We start from the raw sequence: 14,219 nt of genomic DNA, 5'->3' as shown, positions 1-14,219 counted from the left end.
TTTTGTACAACACAACTTTATTTATACATGTACATGCAGAACTCATTCAGAAGTCAACAAACGTGCATACAGCCCGTGGCCGTGGACTAGTATAGTAAGAGGTGAAAACCTCACATTATTATCTATTGATAGTTATAGAAATCATACATTTCATTTCATTCTCCCCCCTCCAAAACAAAGACAATAAAAAATGGTTGTTATTCAACGTCACGATCTCGCTCACTCACCGAAGCGGGCCAGCAAGAGAACAAGGAAAAGCCAATAAAACCACCAAAATCATCGTAGTTTTGTACAAATGAACCATAAATACACCTAGTTAATAGTTTTGAAAGCAGTATTTTCTTACCTCGAAGAAGTAAAACTGGGAAATACGTATGAAACGCGGGTCAAAATAATTATCGATCGTAATGTATACACACAGCTCAGCTGGCGAGAATGTTTAACCCGAATGACCCATGACCTAGGCAAATTCACGCATGCGCAGTTGTAATAACGACCTCATTTTTCGCCGCAATTTCTTGCGGTCTTGGATGGAGCTGTTCCCAAATGAAGCTGTGATGCATCCTGATAAAATGCTTTCTATGGTGCATCTGTAGAAGTTGGTGAGTGTTGTAGGGAAATGCCGAACTTCCTAAGCCTTCTAAGGAAGTGGAGGCATTGGTGTACTTTGTAAGTTGTTGATTCAATATGTATATGACTCAAATGTGACTGGGCGGTCAGTGAAATATATTAATTCAATATTTTATATTTTAACCCGTTGCCTATTTCCTTCGCTCCATAGCTGCTGCCGCACCCGCTGAGTTTCTCCAGCACTTTTGTCTACCTTCGATTTTCCAGCATCTGCAGTTCCTTCTTAAACATTAAAGCTAAACTGACTTGTGGGTGATCAGCGTCACACAAGGTTTAAATTTTAACTTTTAATACTCATTATTTCTGTCTATAGGCTTATATTATTTACTTTTTTAATATAAAATATAGCACTCCTCAAAATGAAAATAATGCTCAATTAAAAAAAAAAATCTGAAATTGCAGTTAAAATTCAGAAGTTATTGCTGCAGATTATTTTCCATAGCTTTTAGGTAAATTAATAACAGTTCTGAAGGAAAATTATGATTTACAAATCTAATAAAAGGCTCTGAAACAAAGCAGTATGGCGTCACAAATCTGCACCAATCATGATGCTATCTAACCCCATCTGCCTTCATGCAGATGCTGGTTTACACAAAAGGGACACAAAGCTGGAGTAACTGAGCAGGTCAGGCAGCATCACTGGAGAATGTGGTTAGGTGACGTCGGGTCAGGAGCCAAAATGTCACCTATCCATGTTCTCGCGAGACAGACATAAAATGCCAGAGTAACTCAGCGGGACAGACAGCATCTCTGGATAGAAGGAATGGATGACGTTTCGGGTCGAGACACCTCTTCAGAGATGTTGCCGACCCGCTCAGTTACGCCACCACTTTATTCGCATCTGCCTTCCTGTTCATTTGTCAGTCCAAATGCCTCTTGAACATTGCTATCATTTCTTCCTCCAACATATATTCAGCAAGTCATGTCTCAAATTTGCATTGAGACACTCTTATTCATAGGAATTAAAGGTTATTATTTATCTCTTCCTAAAGGTGATCTGTGGAAGGTACTACAGGTTCCAGAGGGCTGACACATTCAGGATATTACATCTGGAGTTTAGAAGGATGTGAGGGGATCTTACAGAAACATATAAGATTATTAAGGGTTTGGACATGCTAGAGGCAGGAAACATGTTCCCGATGTTGGGGGGAGTCCAGTACCAGGGGCCACAGTTTAAGAATAAGGGGCAAGCCAATTAGAAAGAGATGAGGAAACACTTTTTCACACAGAGAGTTGTGAGTCTGTGGAATTCTCTGCCTCAGATGGCGGTGGAGGCTGGTTCTCTGGATACTTTCGAGAGAGCTAGATAGGGCTCTTAATGATAGCGGAGTCAGGTGATATGGGGAGAGGGCAGGAACAGGGTACTGATTCGGGATGATCAGCCATGATCACATTGAATGGCAGTGCTGGCTCAAAGGGCAGAATGGCCTACTCCTGCAGCTATTGCCTATTGTCTATTGACATTAACTTTGTCTTGGTAAAATGAAAAATCATATTCCATCGAACCGTTTGAATGGCACTCCACCCCTCAATCTTAATATTTACTCCCTCCACCAACGGTGCACCATGGCCACTGTTGGTATTGTTTTCAAGGTGCACTCACAAGTTCACAAGTTATAGTAGAACCAGGCCATTCGGCCCATCAAGTCTTCTATGCCATTCAATCATAGTTGATCTCTGCCTCCAAATCCCATTTTCCAGCCTTCTCCCCATAAACCTTGACACCCGTTCAAATCTATAATTTGTCCATCTCTGCCTAAAAAATATCCACTGACAGCACGCGTGGTCAGGATCAAACTCACGTCTATGGCGCTATGAGGCAGCACCTCTACTGCCACACCACCGTGCCACCCAGAAGAGCTCCCTGCTAAATATCACAATGAGATTACCGTCAAGACTTGTATTGCCAGGGTCCAGGAAAGCAACACACAGTGTCTTTTCACTGGAAATTAGGGATGGCCAATAAATGCTGGCTTAACAAAGACCATTTCCAGTAAATTAAATGTTTTAAAAAACTTGAGGTCCAAAAAAATCATGAACTTTCACTGCAGTTTACTCCTTTTTCCACCCCCAAAGACAACAACGAGCCGAGACATGGTTTCACAAGTACTAATTATCAGGCTTGTCAAGCTTAGTGGTACATGGGCCAAATGATGACTTCACCCAGCAAATGCACAGGAACGTTCCAGCAGCAATAACTGGATGGCAGGTTAAAATGCGCCAACATGTCTGTCTTTATTCCCCTCTCGGTGGGCCAACTGCATCAACTTTCACACTGATTTCAGACTGAGATTTGGACAATGTTGCTCAATAAAGCATTAAACAAACAAATTATCAAGAATACAAAACTGCAGATACTGAAAATCTGAAACAATAATAAAAAGTGCTGCAAGTGCATTCTTAGCATCTGTTAAGACTGAAGGCAGACTAATGTGTTAGATTCTGATAAACTTAACATCTGGGACATAGGCGGAACTTTTTTTCTTCATAGATTCTAATAAACTGAATGGGTATTTCCATTATTATGATTTTGTTTTAATTTCTAATGTCAGGCAACCCCATAATACCATCCTAGCTATAATACTTAGCAACTTACCAAAATTTACACAGGGATTCAACGTACTTCTTTGAATTACATCATTAAACCTGGGTAGCACACAGACATTAAATTACAGGGCCTTAGTGAGTGCTGTAGCACAAAGAGACCTCGGGGAAACAATTACATCATTCCCCAAAAGTAGTGACATAGGTAGACAACGTGATGAAAAAGGCATATGGTGCACATGTTTTCGTTGGACAGAGCATGATCAAGAGCACTCTAGTACTTCCAGGATGTTGACTGGACATACAACCTTTTTCTTTGTAAATGGTGTCAAAATATGACGACTGTGCATTTGTGGATTGTGCAAAAGAATTACATTGTGCTGTGCATACGTCTCAATAACAGTTGTATAAAATGTTGGTGAGCAAATTTTGAGATTTTGCCTTTCATGCTATATTCAATTCATTACAAATGAACATAAAGAGAAAGCCGTGGTCCCAGCGAGAATTGAAGGGAAACTTCATCACCCCGACTAAAAAGCAATATTATAACCCTTGGCTTTCTATCATGAAATCTTGTTTTAAATCCATGTTGCCAGACGCTTTTTTTTAATCAATTTCACTAACCTGTCTTTTAAATGAAAAATTATGTCAAATTTCTAAATATCCATGAGATGTCCTACATTACCTAATAATACCTTCCCACCATCAGGAAATAAACTGGAATCTTATGGCAATCAACAAGGTCAGTTCCTCGTGTCACACCCTAGCTTTCCTACAGAGAGGTTGAGTTGCTGCCTTACAGCGCCGGAGACCCAGGTTCGATCCCAATTATAGAGTACTGCAGCCATAATTGACTTTCTCACATATATGCCTACAATCTGCGAGGCATTAGAATGGCCAAGTGGTAGGAGTGGAACAAGTGGCAAAGGACAGTAATTCACACTCAAATCAGACCAGGTCCATGTCATTTAATGTACATCATTTACTGTACATCATTACCACTAAATGTCTCTCCTACAGAAAAACAATCAAAGTGTCAGGCAGCATCTGTGAAGAGAATAGGCAGGTGACGATTCAAGACTCTTTACAGATGTTCAACAGTGATAGGAGCAGAATTAGGCCATTCGGCCCATCAAGTCTACTCTGCCGTTCAATCATGGCTGATCTCGGAAGTGGTGGCGCTGGGAACGGCTGCGGCTGCGGCTCGCCTGCAGTCCGTTTGTCTTTACTTTTTTGTGTTGTTTTTTTTCGTTTTGTCTAGTTGTGTTTTTGGTTTTTAGGTTGTGTTTATGCGGGGGGGGGGTTGAAACGGGGTTTGCTGTCTCTCCCTTGGGGGGAATACGACTTTTTCGTCGTATACCCCCTCTCTGCCTCCGTCTGCGCTGAGGCCTAATGGCGGAGCTGTCGACCTCGGGACTCCGGAGGCAGCCTGTCAGGACTTGCCCTGGGCTCGCTCCCGTGAGGGAGGCCCAGCTCGGGGCTGGGACTGCGCTCCCGTGAGGACGGCCTGGCGAGAGGCCGAGACTCTCCCGTGAGGGGCTGTGGCACTCCCGTCGGAGTGGCCCAGCCCGAGGGAGGAACGGCACTCCCGTCGGAGTGGCCCAGCCCGAGGGAGAACGGCACTCCCGTCGGAGTGGCCCAGCCCGAGGGAGGAACGGCGCTCCCGTCGGAGTGGACCAGCCCGAGGGAGGAACGGCACTCCCGTCGGAGTGGCCCAGCCCGAGGGAGGAACGGCGCTCCCGTCGGAGTGGCCCAGCCCGAGGGAGGAACGGCGCTCCCGTCGGAGTGGCCCAGCCCGAGGGAGGAACGGCGCTCCCGTCGGAGTGGCCCAGCCCGAGGGAGGAACGGCACTCCCGTCGGAGTGGCCCAGCTCGAGGGAGGAACGGCGCTCCCGTCGGAGTGGCCCAGCCCGAGGGAGGAACGGCACTCACGTGATGGCGATCCGGCTCGGGGCTGGAACGGTGCTCCGGTGGCTGGGACGGCGTTCTGGCGGCGGCGACCTGGGTCCGGGGTTCAGCCGCGGGCCAGCGGCTGCGTCCGTTGGACTGGAGGGCGGCAGCTTCGACCACCCCGGGCCGCGGTGTTTGAGCCGGCCCGTTGCGGGGTTCGGTGAGCCGCGGGACTGTTTGTACCATCGCCCGGTGGGGAATCGCCTCAGCGCAGAGGGAGAAGAGGAAGGAAGAGACTGCAGCCCTATGATTTTTGCCTCCACCACAGTGAGGTGCTTGGAGGACTCACTGTGGTGGTGTTAATTTGTGTTTATTGTTGTTATTATTGTATGATGTATGTATGACTGCAGGCACGAAATTTCGTTCAGACCGTAAGGTCTGAATGACAATAAAGGCATTCAATTCAATTCAATTCAATCTACCTTCCCCTCTTAACCCCCTACACTGACTGACCCGCAGAGTTCCTCCAGCACTGTTTTTTTGCTCATGGTTTCAGCATCTGCAGACTCTTACATCTCCCCTTCTACCTTTAGCCCAAAAGGGAAAACAAGATATTTTGCTTTGCATCTTAAAAATACATTTTCCTTATTCTAACTGTTAAGTCCTCTGGTTACGTTGTGTTTTAGCATGAAGATAGACAAATAAATTATATCCATCTAAAATCCTCACAAAGTGAGTATTGCACTCTTCTGTAAGCCTTTCCGAAATATTAGAATGTGATATCCAATCCAGTGACTTTTAACCGCATTGAACTGCAACCCTTTGCAATTGCCCACAGCGGAAGCAACTGTTCGAATGGAAATCTGTTCTGGATCCCAACATGTCTGAACATGAAAAAAGCAAAGATAGACACAAAATGCTGGAATAATTCAGCGGTCAGGCAGCATCTCTGGAGAAAAGGAATAGGTGACATTCCGAGTCGAGTCCCTTCTTCAGACCCGCTAATGTTACTCCAGTATTTTGTGTCTATCTTTGGTGTAACACAGCATCTGCAGTTCATTCCTACACATGAAACAGGGCAACATGTACTCTTTAATTGGACTTTACTGGATTTTATCTTGCACTAACCGTTACTCCCTTCATCCTGTAACTCTCCACCGTGGACAGTTTGATTATAATACATGTATAGTATTTTCGCTGACTGGATCGCATGCAAAAAAAAAAGCAGTTTACTGTACCTCGGTACATAAACCAGCATCTGCAGGTCCTTTTTATTGCAAAAAAAAGGCAGTGACCATTTTAACTCATTTTTTAATTCTTCCCACATTGTCATCAACTCTCCTCAGATTCTACCACATACATGTCAGAGTCAGGCTCACTTACAATTGCCATATAACGCCTCTCTTCAGGGTGTGGGAGAAAATCAGAGCAAGAGGTGTTTTAATGCACTAATGGAATGATAATAAATTGCTAAATCAACAAGGTCCGTCTGTACCTCATGTCATGTGCTAGCTTTCCTACAAAGAGGCTGCACAACTGCATGTGAATACCGGAACCCGGATCAAAGCACAGCGATCGCTGCCTCCCTGGCAGATGCTGATATAGCTCTATTACTTTCCTCTTGAAAATCCTCAATATTTATATGCCATCTGTGATCCATAATACTTCACAAGCCAGCTCCAATTTCAACAGCAGCTGCACCAATGCGACAGCAGAAATGCAATCTGTTTCAGAGCTCATCCTGTTAAATTACAAAATAACCGAAAAACACAAGAAGTTCAGACATAAATGTTTGCAAACCCTCTATTTGGCCCAATCTGTCTGCATCAGCATTTACCCAAGTGCGGACATTTATCTGCTCCCATACCCCTTCAATCTCTTGCCTCCAAGGTCAATGCAGTCACAAAGGTCAATGCAGAGGCCAATGTTAGAGTCATAGTCATAGAGACATAGAATCATACAGCGTGGAAACAGACCCTTCGGCTCAACTTGCCCATATTAATCAACGTGTCCCATCTACACCATTCCCACCTCCCTGCCTTTCGCCCATATCCCTCAAAACCTATCCTATCCATGTACCTTGGGGGGGGGAAAACATCTTGGGGAGTATTTCCATGTTACTTGCGGTAGGTAATTAGACACTGTATAGAATACAGCATTAATGGTGGTCACAGTGGCGTGGCGTTAGAGTTGCTGCCTTAAAGCGAATGCAGCGCAGGAGGACCAGGTTCGATCCTGACTACGGGTGCTGTCTGTACGGAGTTTGTACGTTCTCCCCGTGACCTGCGTGGGTTTTCTCCACGATCTGTTTCCTCCTACACTCCAAAGACATACAGGTTTGTAGGTTAATTGGGTTGGTAAATGTAAAAATTGTCCCTAGTGGGTGTAGGATAGTGTTAATGTGCGGGGATCACTGGTCGGCGCGGACCCGGTGGACTGAAGGGCCTGTTTCCGCACTGCATCTCTAAATTAAACTAAAAAAACTAAATACAGCTGCTATTTTACCGTGGCTATTAAAATTGATAAGCAATTGCTTCCATTGCCACATCTGTAATCCTTACCTAAGTGCCTGCACTTCTATCTGATTGTTCACAAAACCCGACAGTCCAACATCTGGCTCGCCTGGCTCTGTTTTCCACGGGGTCTTTAATAGAAGTAATATTCAATAACCCAGAAGATTTGGAGGTCCAGCATCACCAAAGCCTGGAGTGTGTTGTTTTTACTGTCTATATTCAATATATTCAGCAGCCTATGCGGGAGCAACAAGACACGCTCTCCACTCTCTGAATTAAGACATTTATTTTCATCACAGTCCGAACTTTTTTTTACCCGGTGTCCGCACACTATAACTCCTTGTTCTAGTTCTCTGACCAGTAGAAATCTTCACCCGATCCAACCTGTCTGGTCCCATGACAATCTTCTATGAGACCCTCTCTCATTCTTCTAAACTCTGGTGGATACAAGCCAAGTTAAACAGCATGGCAGCCCTGCTACACTAGAATATCAGGCTGATGAACTCTTACCACTCTTTCTTCGCCAAGTATATCCTTTCTTGTGTAAGGAGACCCAAAAGTGCACAGGTGTGGTTTATCCTAGACTCCATATAATAGTCACAAGACATACTTATGCCTGTATTCAAACCTCTTCCATAACGGCCAACATACCAAGTGCCTTAACTGTTTGCTGTACCTGCATGTTTGTTTTTTTGTTACTGCTGCAGGAGGCTACCCTGATCCCTTTCCCAATATCTCACCATTTAAATAATATTCTGTCTTTTGTTTTTAAACCTACCAAACTGGATAACTTCACATATATCCACAGTATACTTCCTGCATCACCTCAAAATGTTTTGAATCTGGGCTTCCAATTCAACGTACTCATCTATGGTACTGAGCACAGCAGTATTCAGAAAATAACAAATAACTTCTTAAAAACAAAATTATATCTCCTTGCATTTTTTTAAATCGCGCAAGGCTGTTCACAATACCTTTCCCCTTGGTGTCTGCCAAGTATTCAGCACCTGTAACTAATCTTGCTTTCAATTTAATCATGAAGAGCCATTTGTCTTGGAGTCACTTGACAATAGCTCTAAACATGAAACATGTAGAGATATTGTTTTTAAACCGTTTTAGCTGCGTTGTGGACAGCCTATAACCTATGAGATCACAGCGTTACAAACAAAGGGAGACGAGACTTCTTTCATCATTCAAATTTCCTGAGAGAGGTAAATATAGCTCATAGGGCTCGAGAATCAAAGAATAGGGGGGAAAAGCAGGAACGGGGTACTGATTTTGGATGATCAGCCATGACCATATTGACGAAGGACCGAATGACCTACTCCTGCATCTATTTTCTAGGTATCTATGTTTCTAAAGTGAAATTGAATCGGAAAAGAAAATGATGATCAGTGAATCTCAGGGAATGGCGAGAAGATTTCTGCTGTACATACATTAAGATTAGTTACAGGTACTGTTCTTCCTGAGGACATTAAAAAAGACTGGTCTGCCCCAACAGCTGCTGACAACGTTCTACCGCTGCACCACAGAGAGCATACTAACGTATGGCATCTCTGTGTGGTATCTCAGCTGCACGGAGGCAGAGAGGAGAGCTCTACAGCGTGTCGTCAACAGAGCGCAGAGGATCATCGGGACAGAGCTACCAGCCTTGGAGGGCATCTACCACACGCGGTGCCTCAGGAAGGCCCTCAGCATCCATAAGGACTCATCACACCCCTGCCACGGTCTGTTTCAACTACTTCCCTCCGGCAGACGTTACAAGGCCTTCTACGCCCGAACCTCCAGACTCAGGAACAGTTTCATCCCAAGAGCTATAGCGGCTCTGAACCGGCCCTAATGAGTGCCCCCCCACCCACCCCCTTTGGACAGTCTCCCTCAGATGGTCACGTCAATCATTTCAGCTTGTTTATTTATGTATTGTATTTATTTACCTTTCTTGTACATCAGTGGAGCTGCACACTAAATCTCGTTGCACTGACGTGCAATGACAATAAAAGATATATTATTATTATTATTATTATTAAGGAATCTGAAAAGAGACAGGAAACAAAACATGTAAAATTATGAAAAAGGGATAAAGGGCCAATTTCCACGCTGTATGACTCCATGACTGTGAGAATCTCAATAGACTGGAAAATTGGAATGATAAGTAGTGAGTTTATTTCATTAAGTACATGCAGGTTATTGAGACAACAGAAATGAAACAAGCAAAAGGAACAAACAACAGTCAATGACCGCAAAAGGAAGCGCATCGGGGATACTGATAAAGAACAAGCTGCCAAGGAAGATGGTGAAGGTGATAGAACCAACATGCCGCACCATGGATTACAAGAAATGCAAACTGAAATTTCAGAATCTTTTCCATGGCATAGAACAATTGTAGAACCACAGAATGGTACAACACAGAAATGGGCCTGTTCGACTCACCTTGCAACATCGGTGGGTGAGTAAGAGGTGGGTCACCTGGATTTACATAAATGTAACCACCCTTCAACAACATTTGGCTTTTTGTGGTAGCCTCCCAAACAAATAATTCTCCTTCCTTTATCGGTGCTTAAAGCTACCTCAGCAATGACGATAATTCAGATTACACTGTTAACAAACGTCACAATTAAATGCTGCAGCATCCTCTCTACCTGTGGAATGGTGGTGTGTTCATCCTGGGAGCCGGCTAACGGCACTGCTGGCATGGAAAGTGCGATCAATTCATTCATCGTCAGCTTGAGAAAACCCGTGTTAGAGCATTTCGGCTCAGAAGACACCAAGGCCTACAAGGAAGAAATATAAAGCATGACAATATGAAATATCCTTCTGTGATATTCATCTTGTGTTCGGTCCATTCTCCCCAGTAAACAGTTCTCCTCCTTATTCTTACCAGCTTTGCCTAATATCGAAAGTTTTTAAAAAAAATTGTTTATTGTCAAGTGTATTGTCAAGGTACAGTGAAAAGCTTTTGTTGCTAACAAGTCAGCAGAAAGACAATACATGATTACAATCGACCCATTTACAGTGTATAGATACATGATAAGAGAATAACATTTAGTGCAAGGTAAAGCCAGCAAAGTCCAAGCAAGGATAGTCCGAGGGTCATCAAAGAGGTGGGGAGTAGTTCAGCACTGCTCCTTGATTGTGGTTGGATGATTCAGTTGTCCGATAACAGCTGGGAAGAAACTGTCCCTGAATCTAGATGCTCCGCTACATTTACCAAATTAAAATGGTATTTATTGAAACAAAACTATGAGGAAATGTTCCAAAAGCCCTCCTAAAGTTCAGGCAAACCACATGTACTGCCCTCGACAATACATTTTGTTACAACTTCAAGACAAATTCCCTCAGATTGATCAGACAGGATCTGCCCTTGACAAAGCCATGCTGAACCCAGCACAGTTGCAAACACCAGCCCTTCCTTACCTGAATGTAAAACGGGATCCCAGCACTGCGCCTGGTGGCACACAGCTTGGATGACGGGGCACTGGACTTAATTTCCTGTAGAACTTCTTCTAGCCATTGTAGAGTTAATTTCTGCAGATCACTGTTGTTGCATCTAGAAATAAGGCAAAACATAACAACATTTGCATGTTTACTTTTGGCTGCTAATATTCTCCCCCTGCATTTTTCACCCCCAAAGGGGTGAACTTCTTATGTGTGTCAGAAGCAACTGCAGATGCTGGTTTAAACCGAAGATAGGCACAAAAAGCTGGAGCAACTCAGCGGGACATGCAGCATCTCTGGAGAGAAGGGTCTTGACCCGAAACGTCCCCCCATTCCTTCTCTCCAGAGTTGATTCTTAAGTCCTTGTTATGAGGAACTGTTGGACATTATTCCAAAATAAAAATGAAATTTACAGTAAAGAGAGTCATTAAACAAGTATTGAATAGAGATAAGAAGGGTCAACATTGATCATCTACCCATGATTGGTGCTACACGTGCTAACCATCTGATTCTGTCTAGATAATGATCAAAGAGAGGGATTGAGCAAGTAAACAGAAAAGTCAAGAGTGTTTTATTGTCATATGTCCCGGATGGGACAGTGCAATCCTTACATGCTGCAGCACAACAGAATATGTGAATATGTAAACATTGTATATAACGGGGGAAAAAAGAAAAGTTCAATAAATAACAAATATAATGCAAATAACAAATAATAATATAGTCTTTTGCAGTTCAGAGTTCATAGCTTATTTATTGTGTTTAATAGTCTGATGGCTGTGGGGAAGTAGCAGTTCCTGAACCTGGGCATTACAGTTTTCAGGCTCCTGTACCTTATTCCTGATGGCAATGGTGAAATGAGTGTGTGGCCAGGATGGTGTGGGTCCTTGATGATTTTGGCTGCCTTTTTTAGGCAGCGACTACGATAGATCCCTTCGATGGTGGGGAGGTCAAAGCCGGTGATGGACTGGGCAGTGGTCACAACTTTTTGTAGTCTTTTTTCACTGCTGGACGTTCAAGTTGCCGAACCAGGCCACGATGCAACCAGTCAGAATGCTCTCTACCGTGCACCTGTAGAAATTTAGGAGAATCCTCTTCGACATGTTGAATCTCCGTAATTTTCTCAGGAAGTAGAGTCGCTGATGTGCCTTCTTTACAATTGCATCGGTGTGCTGGGTCCAGGAAAGATCTTCTGATATATGCACGCCCAGGAATTTGAAGTTATTGACCCTCTCCACTATCGTCCCGTTGATATAAACAGGATTGTGGGTCCTCATCCTTCCCCTACCAAAGTCCACAATCAGTTCCTTGTGTAGCGGCAGATGTTTATATCGTTCAAGAGATTAGTCCCTCTAGCCGCTAAATGGACTGCATGGTTAAGGGGAATGCCTCCGTACACATGCGAGCTCACCATCAGAGACCTTCAGAGCTTCTTCATAGATAAGTCTTCCAAAACAAAGTCTTTTGATTAATAAATTCTTCATTGTTGATGAAAACAATAAGGTACATTCAAACTTTTTCCGAGTTGTTACTATAATCTTCATCGAACTCCAGCTTATTGCTTTAAACATTAGAAAACTCCTCGTGTCTCCATTACACTTCGCATGGTCGAAGGGTAAACCTTCTCCATGCTCGTTCCAAACTAAACTAAAAACTAAGCTTCTGCACAAGATACATAGCCCAAAAATACATCAGATCAGAAACATATAAGATTGTTAAGGGTTTTGACACGCTAGAGGCAGGAAACATGTTCCCGATGTTGGGGGAGTCCAGAACCAGGGGCCACAGTTTAAGAATAAGGGGCAAGCCATTTAGAACGGAGACGAGGAAACACTTTTTCTCACAGAGAGTGGTGACTCTGTAGAATTCTCTGCCTCAGAGGCGGTGGAGGCAGGTTCTCTGGACGCTTTCAAGAGAGCTAGATAGGGCCCTTAAAAATAGCAGAGTCAGGGGATATGGGGAGAAGGCAGGAACGGGGTACTAATTGGGGATGACCAGCCATGATCACATTGAATGGCGGTGCTGGCTCGAAGGGACGAATGGCCTACTCCTGCACCTATTGTCTATTGTCTAAATCCCACCCACAATATAACGGGCAGTCTAAAATTTAAAGACACATGCCATCATTAATGACACGCAAAACAAGCCAAATGGCCACGACACCTTGGTCTTACTGATGTTGAGAGCCAGGTTGTTGTGCTGGCGCCATTTGGTTAGTCGGGCAATCTCATTTCTATACTCTGACTTGTCCCCATCTGTGATTCGTCCAACCACAGTGGTGTGATCGGCGAACTTGATGATGGAGTTTGCACTATGACTGGCTACACAGTCATGGGTATAGAGTGAGTAAAGCAAGGGGCTGAGCACGCAGCCTTGTGATGCTCCCGTACTAATTGTTACTGAGGATGAAGTGGTTCCTCCAATTCAAACAGACTGTGGTCTGTGGATGAGGAAGTTGAGGATCCAACTGCAGAGGGATGCGCAGAGGCCAAGTCCCGTGAGCTTGGTAACCAGCTTTTTTTTTTTTTTTTTTTTTTTTTTTAAATCAAAAATATTTATTCAAATATTAAAATAGTATTTACAATTCAATAAAACAAAACACCACCATAATACAAGACGAACAAATATGCTAAGCAACTGCTAAACAATTATATTGCAATCCTTGTCAAGGATACATTCAACCCCCCTCGGTGCCCAGCAGTCCCGGAACTCCCTCAGGGTACCCGTAGACAGGGCGTATTCCCTTTCCATCCGCACCCGGGCACGGACGTATCCCGGAAAAGGGGCAGGCAGCCGGCTCGGGTAGAGCTCTCCAACGTCTGGTGCCTTGACTCACGGATGGCCAGCTTGGCCAGGCCCAGGAGCAACCCAACCAGGACATCTTCAGCCCTACCCTCTCCCCTACGCACAGGGTGTCCAAAGATGAGGATGGTGGGTGAAAAATGCAGCCAGAAGGCAAGGAGCAGCCCCTTTAGATATTGAAACAGTGGCTGCAGCCTCACACACTCCATGTACACGTGGTACACAGACTCTTCCAGCCCGCAACAGTGGCAGGCGGCTGGCGAGTCTGTGAACCGCGAGAGAAACAGGTTGCAGGGAACACCTCGATGCAGTACCCTCCACCCCAGGTCCCCAATGTAGAGGGGGAGAATCCCTGCGTAGAGGGACCCCCACCGGGGGCCTGGTAACCAGCTTGGAAGGGATGATGGTA

The 14,219-nt window shown here is 44.4% G+C and overlaps 1 protein-coding gene across 2 annotated transcripts in view; it reads right to left on the bottom strand.

Annotated features, from left to right (window-relative positions):
• The window catches only part of thada (THADA armadillo repeat containing), a 350,054-nt gene that overhangs the window by 258,294 nt on the left and 77,541 nt on the right, over nt 1–14,219 (bottom strand). For both annotated transcript variants that reach the window (XM_033025547.1, XM_033025548.1), the window contains exons 22-23: nt 10,991–11,123; nt 10,216–10,347 (exon numbers count right to left, since the gene is read on the bottom strand). In XM_033025547.1, the coding sequence (XP_032881438.1) occupies nt 10,216–10,347; nt 10,991–11,123 (265 nt within the window). The remainder of the gene's footprint in view (nt 1–10,215; nt 10,348–10,990; nt 11,124–14,219) is intronic.

The sequence above is a fragment of the Amblyraja radiata genome, chromosome 8 (assembly GCF_010909765.2).
Source record: "Amblyraja radiata isolate CabotCenter1 chromosome 8, sAmbRad1.1.pri, whole genome shotgun sequence".
NCBI lineage: Eukaryota > Metazoa > Chordata > Chondrichthyes > Rajiformes > Rajidae > Amblyraja > Amblyraja radiata.
This window is presented reverse-complemented; position numbering and strand designations above follow the sequence as displayed.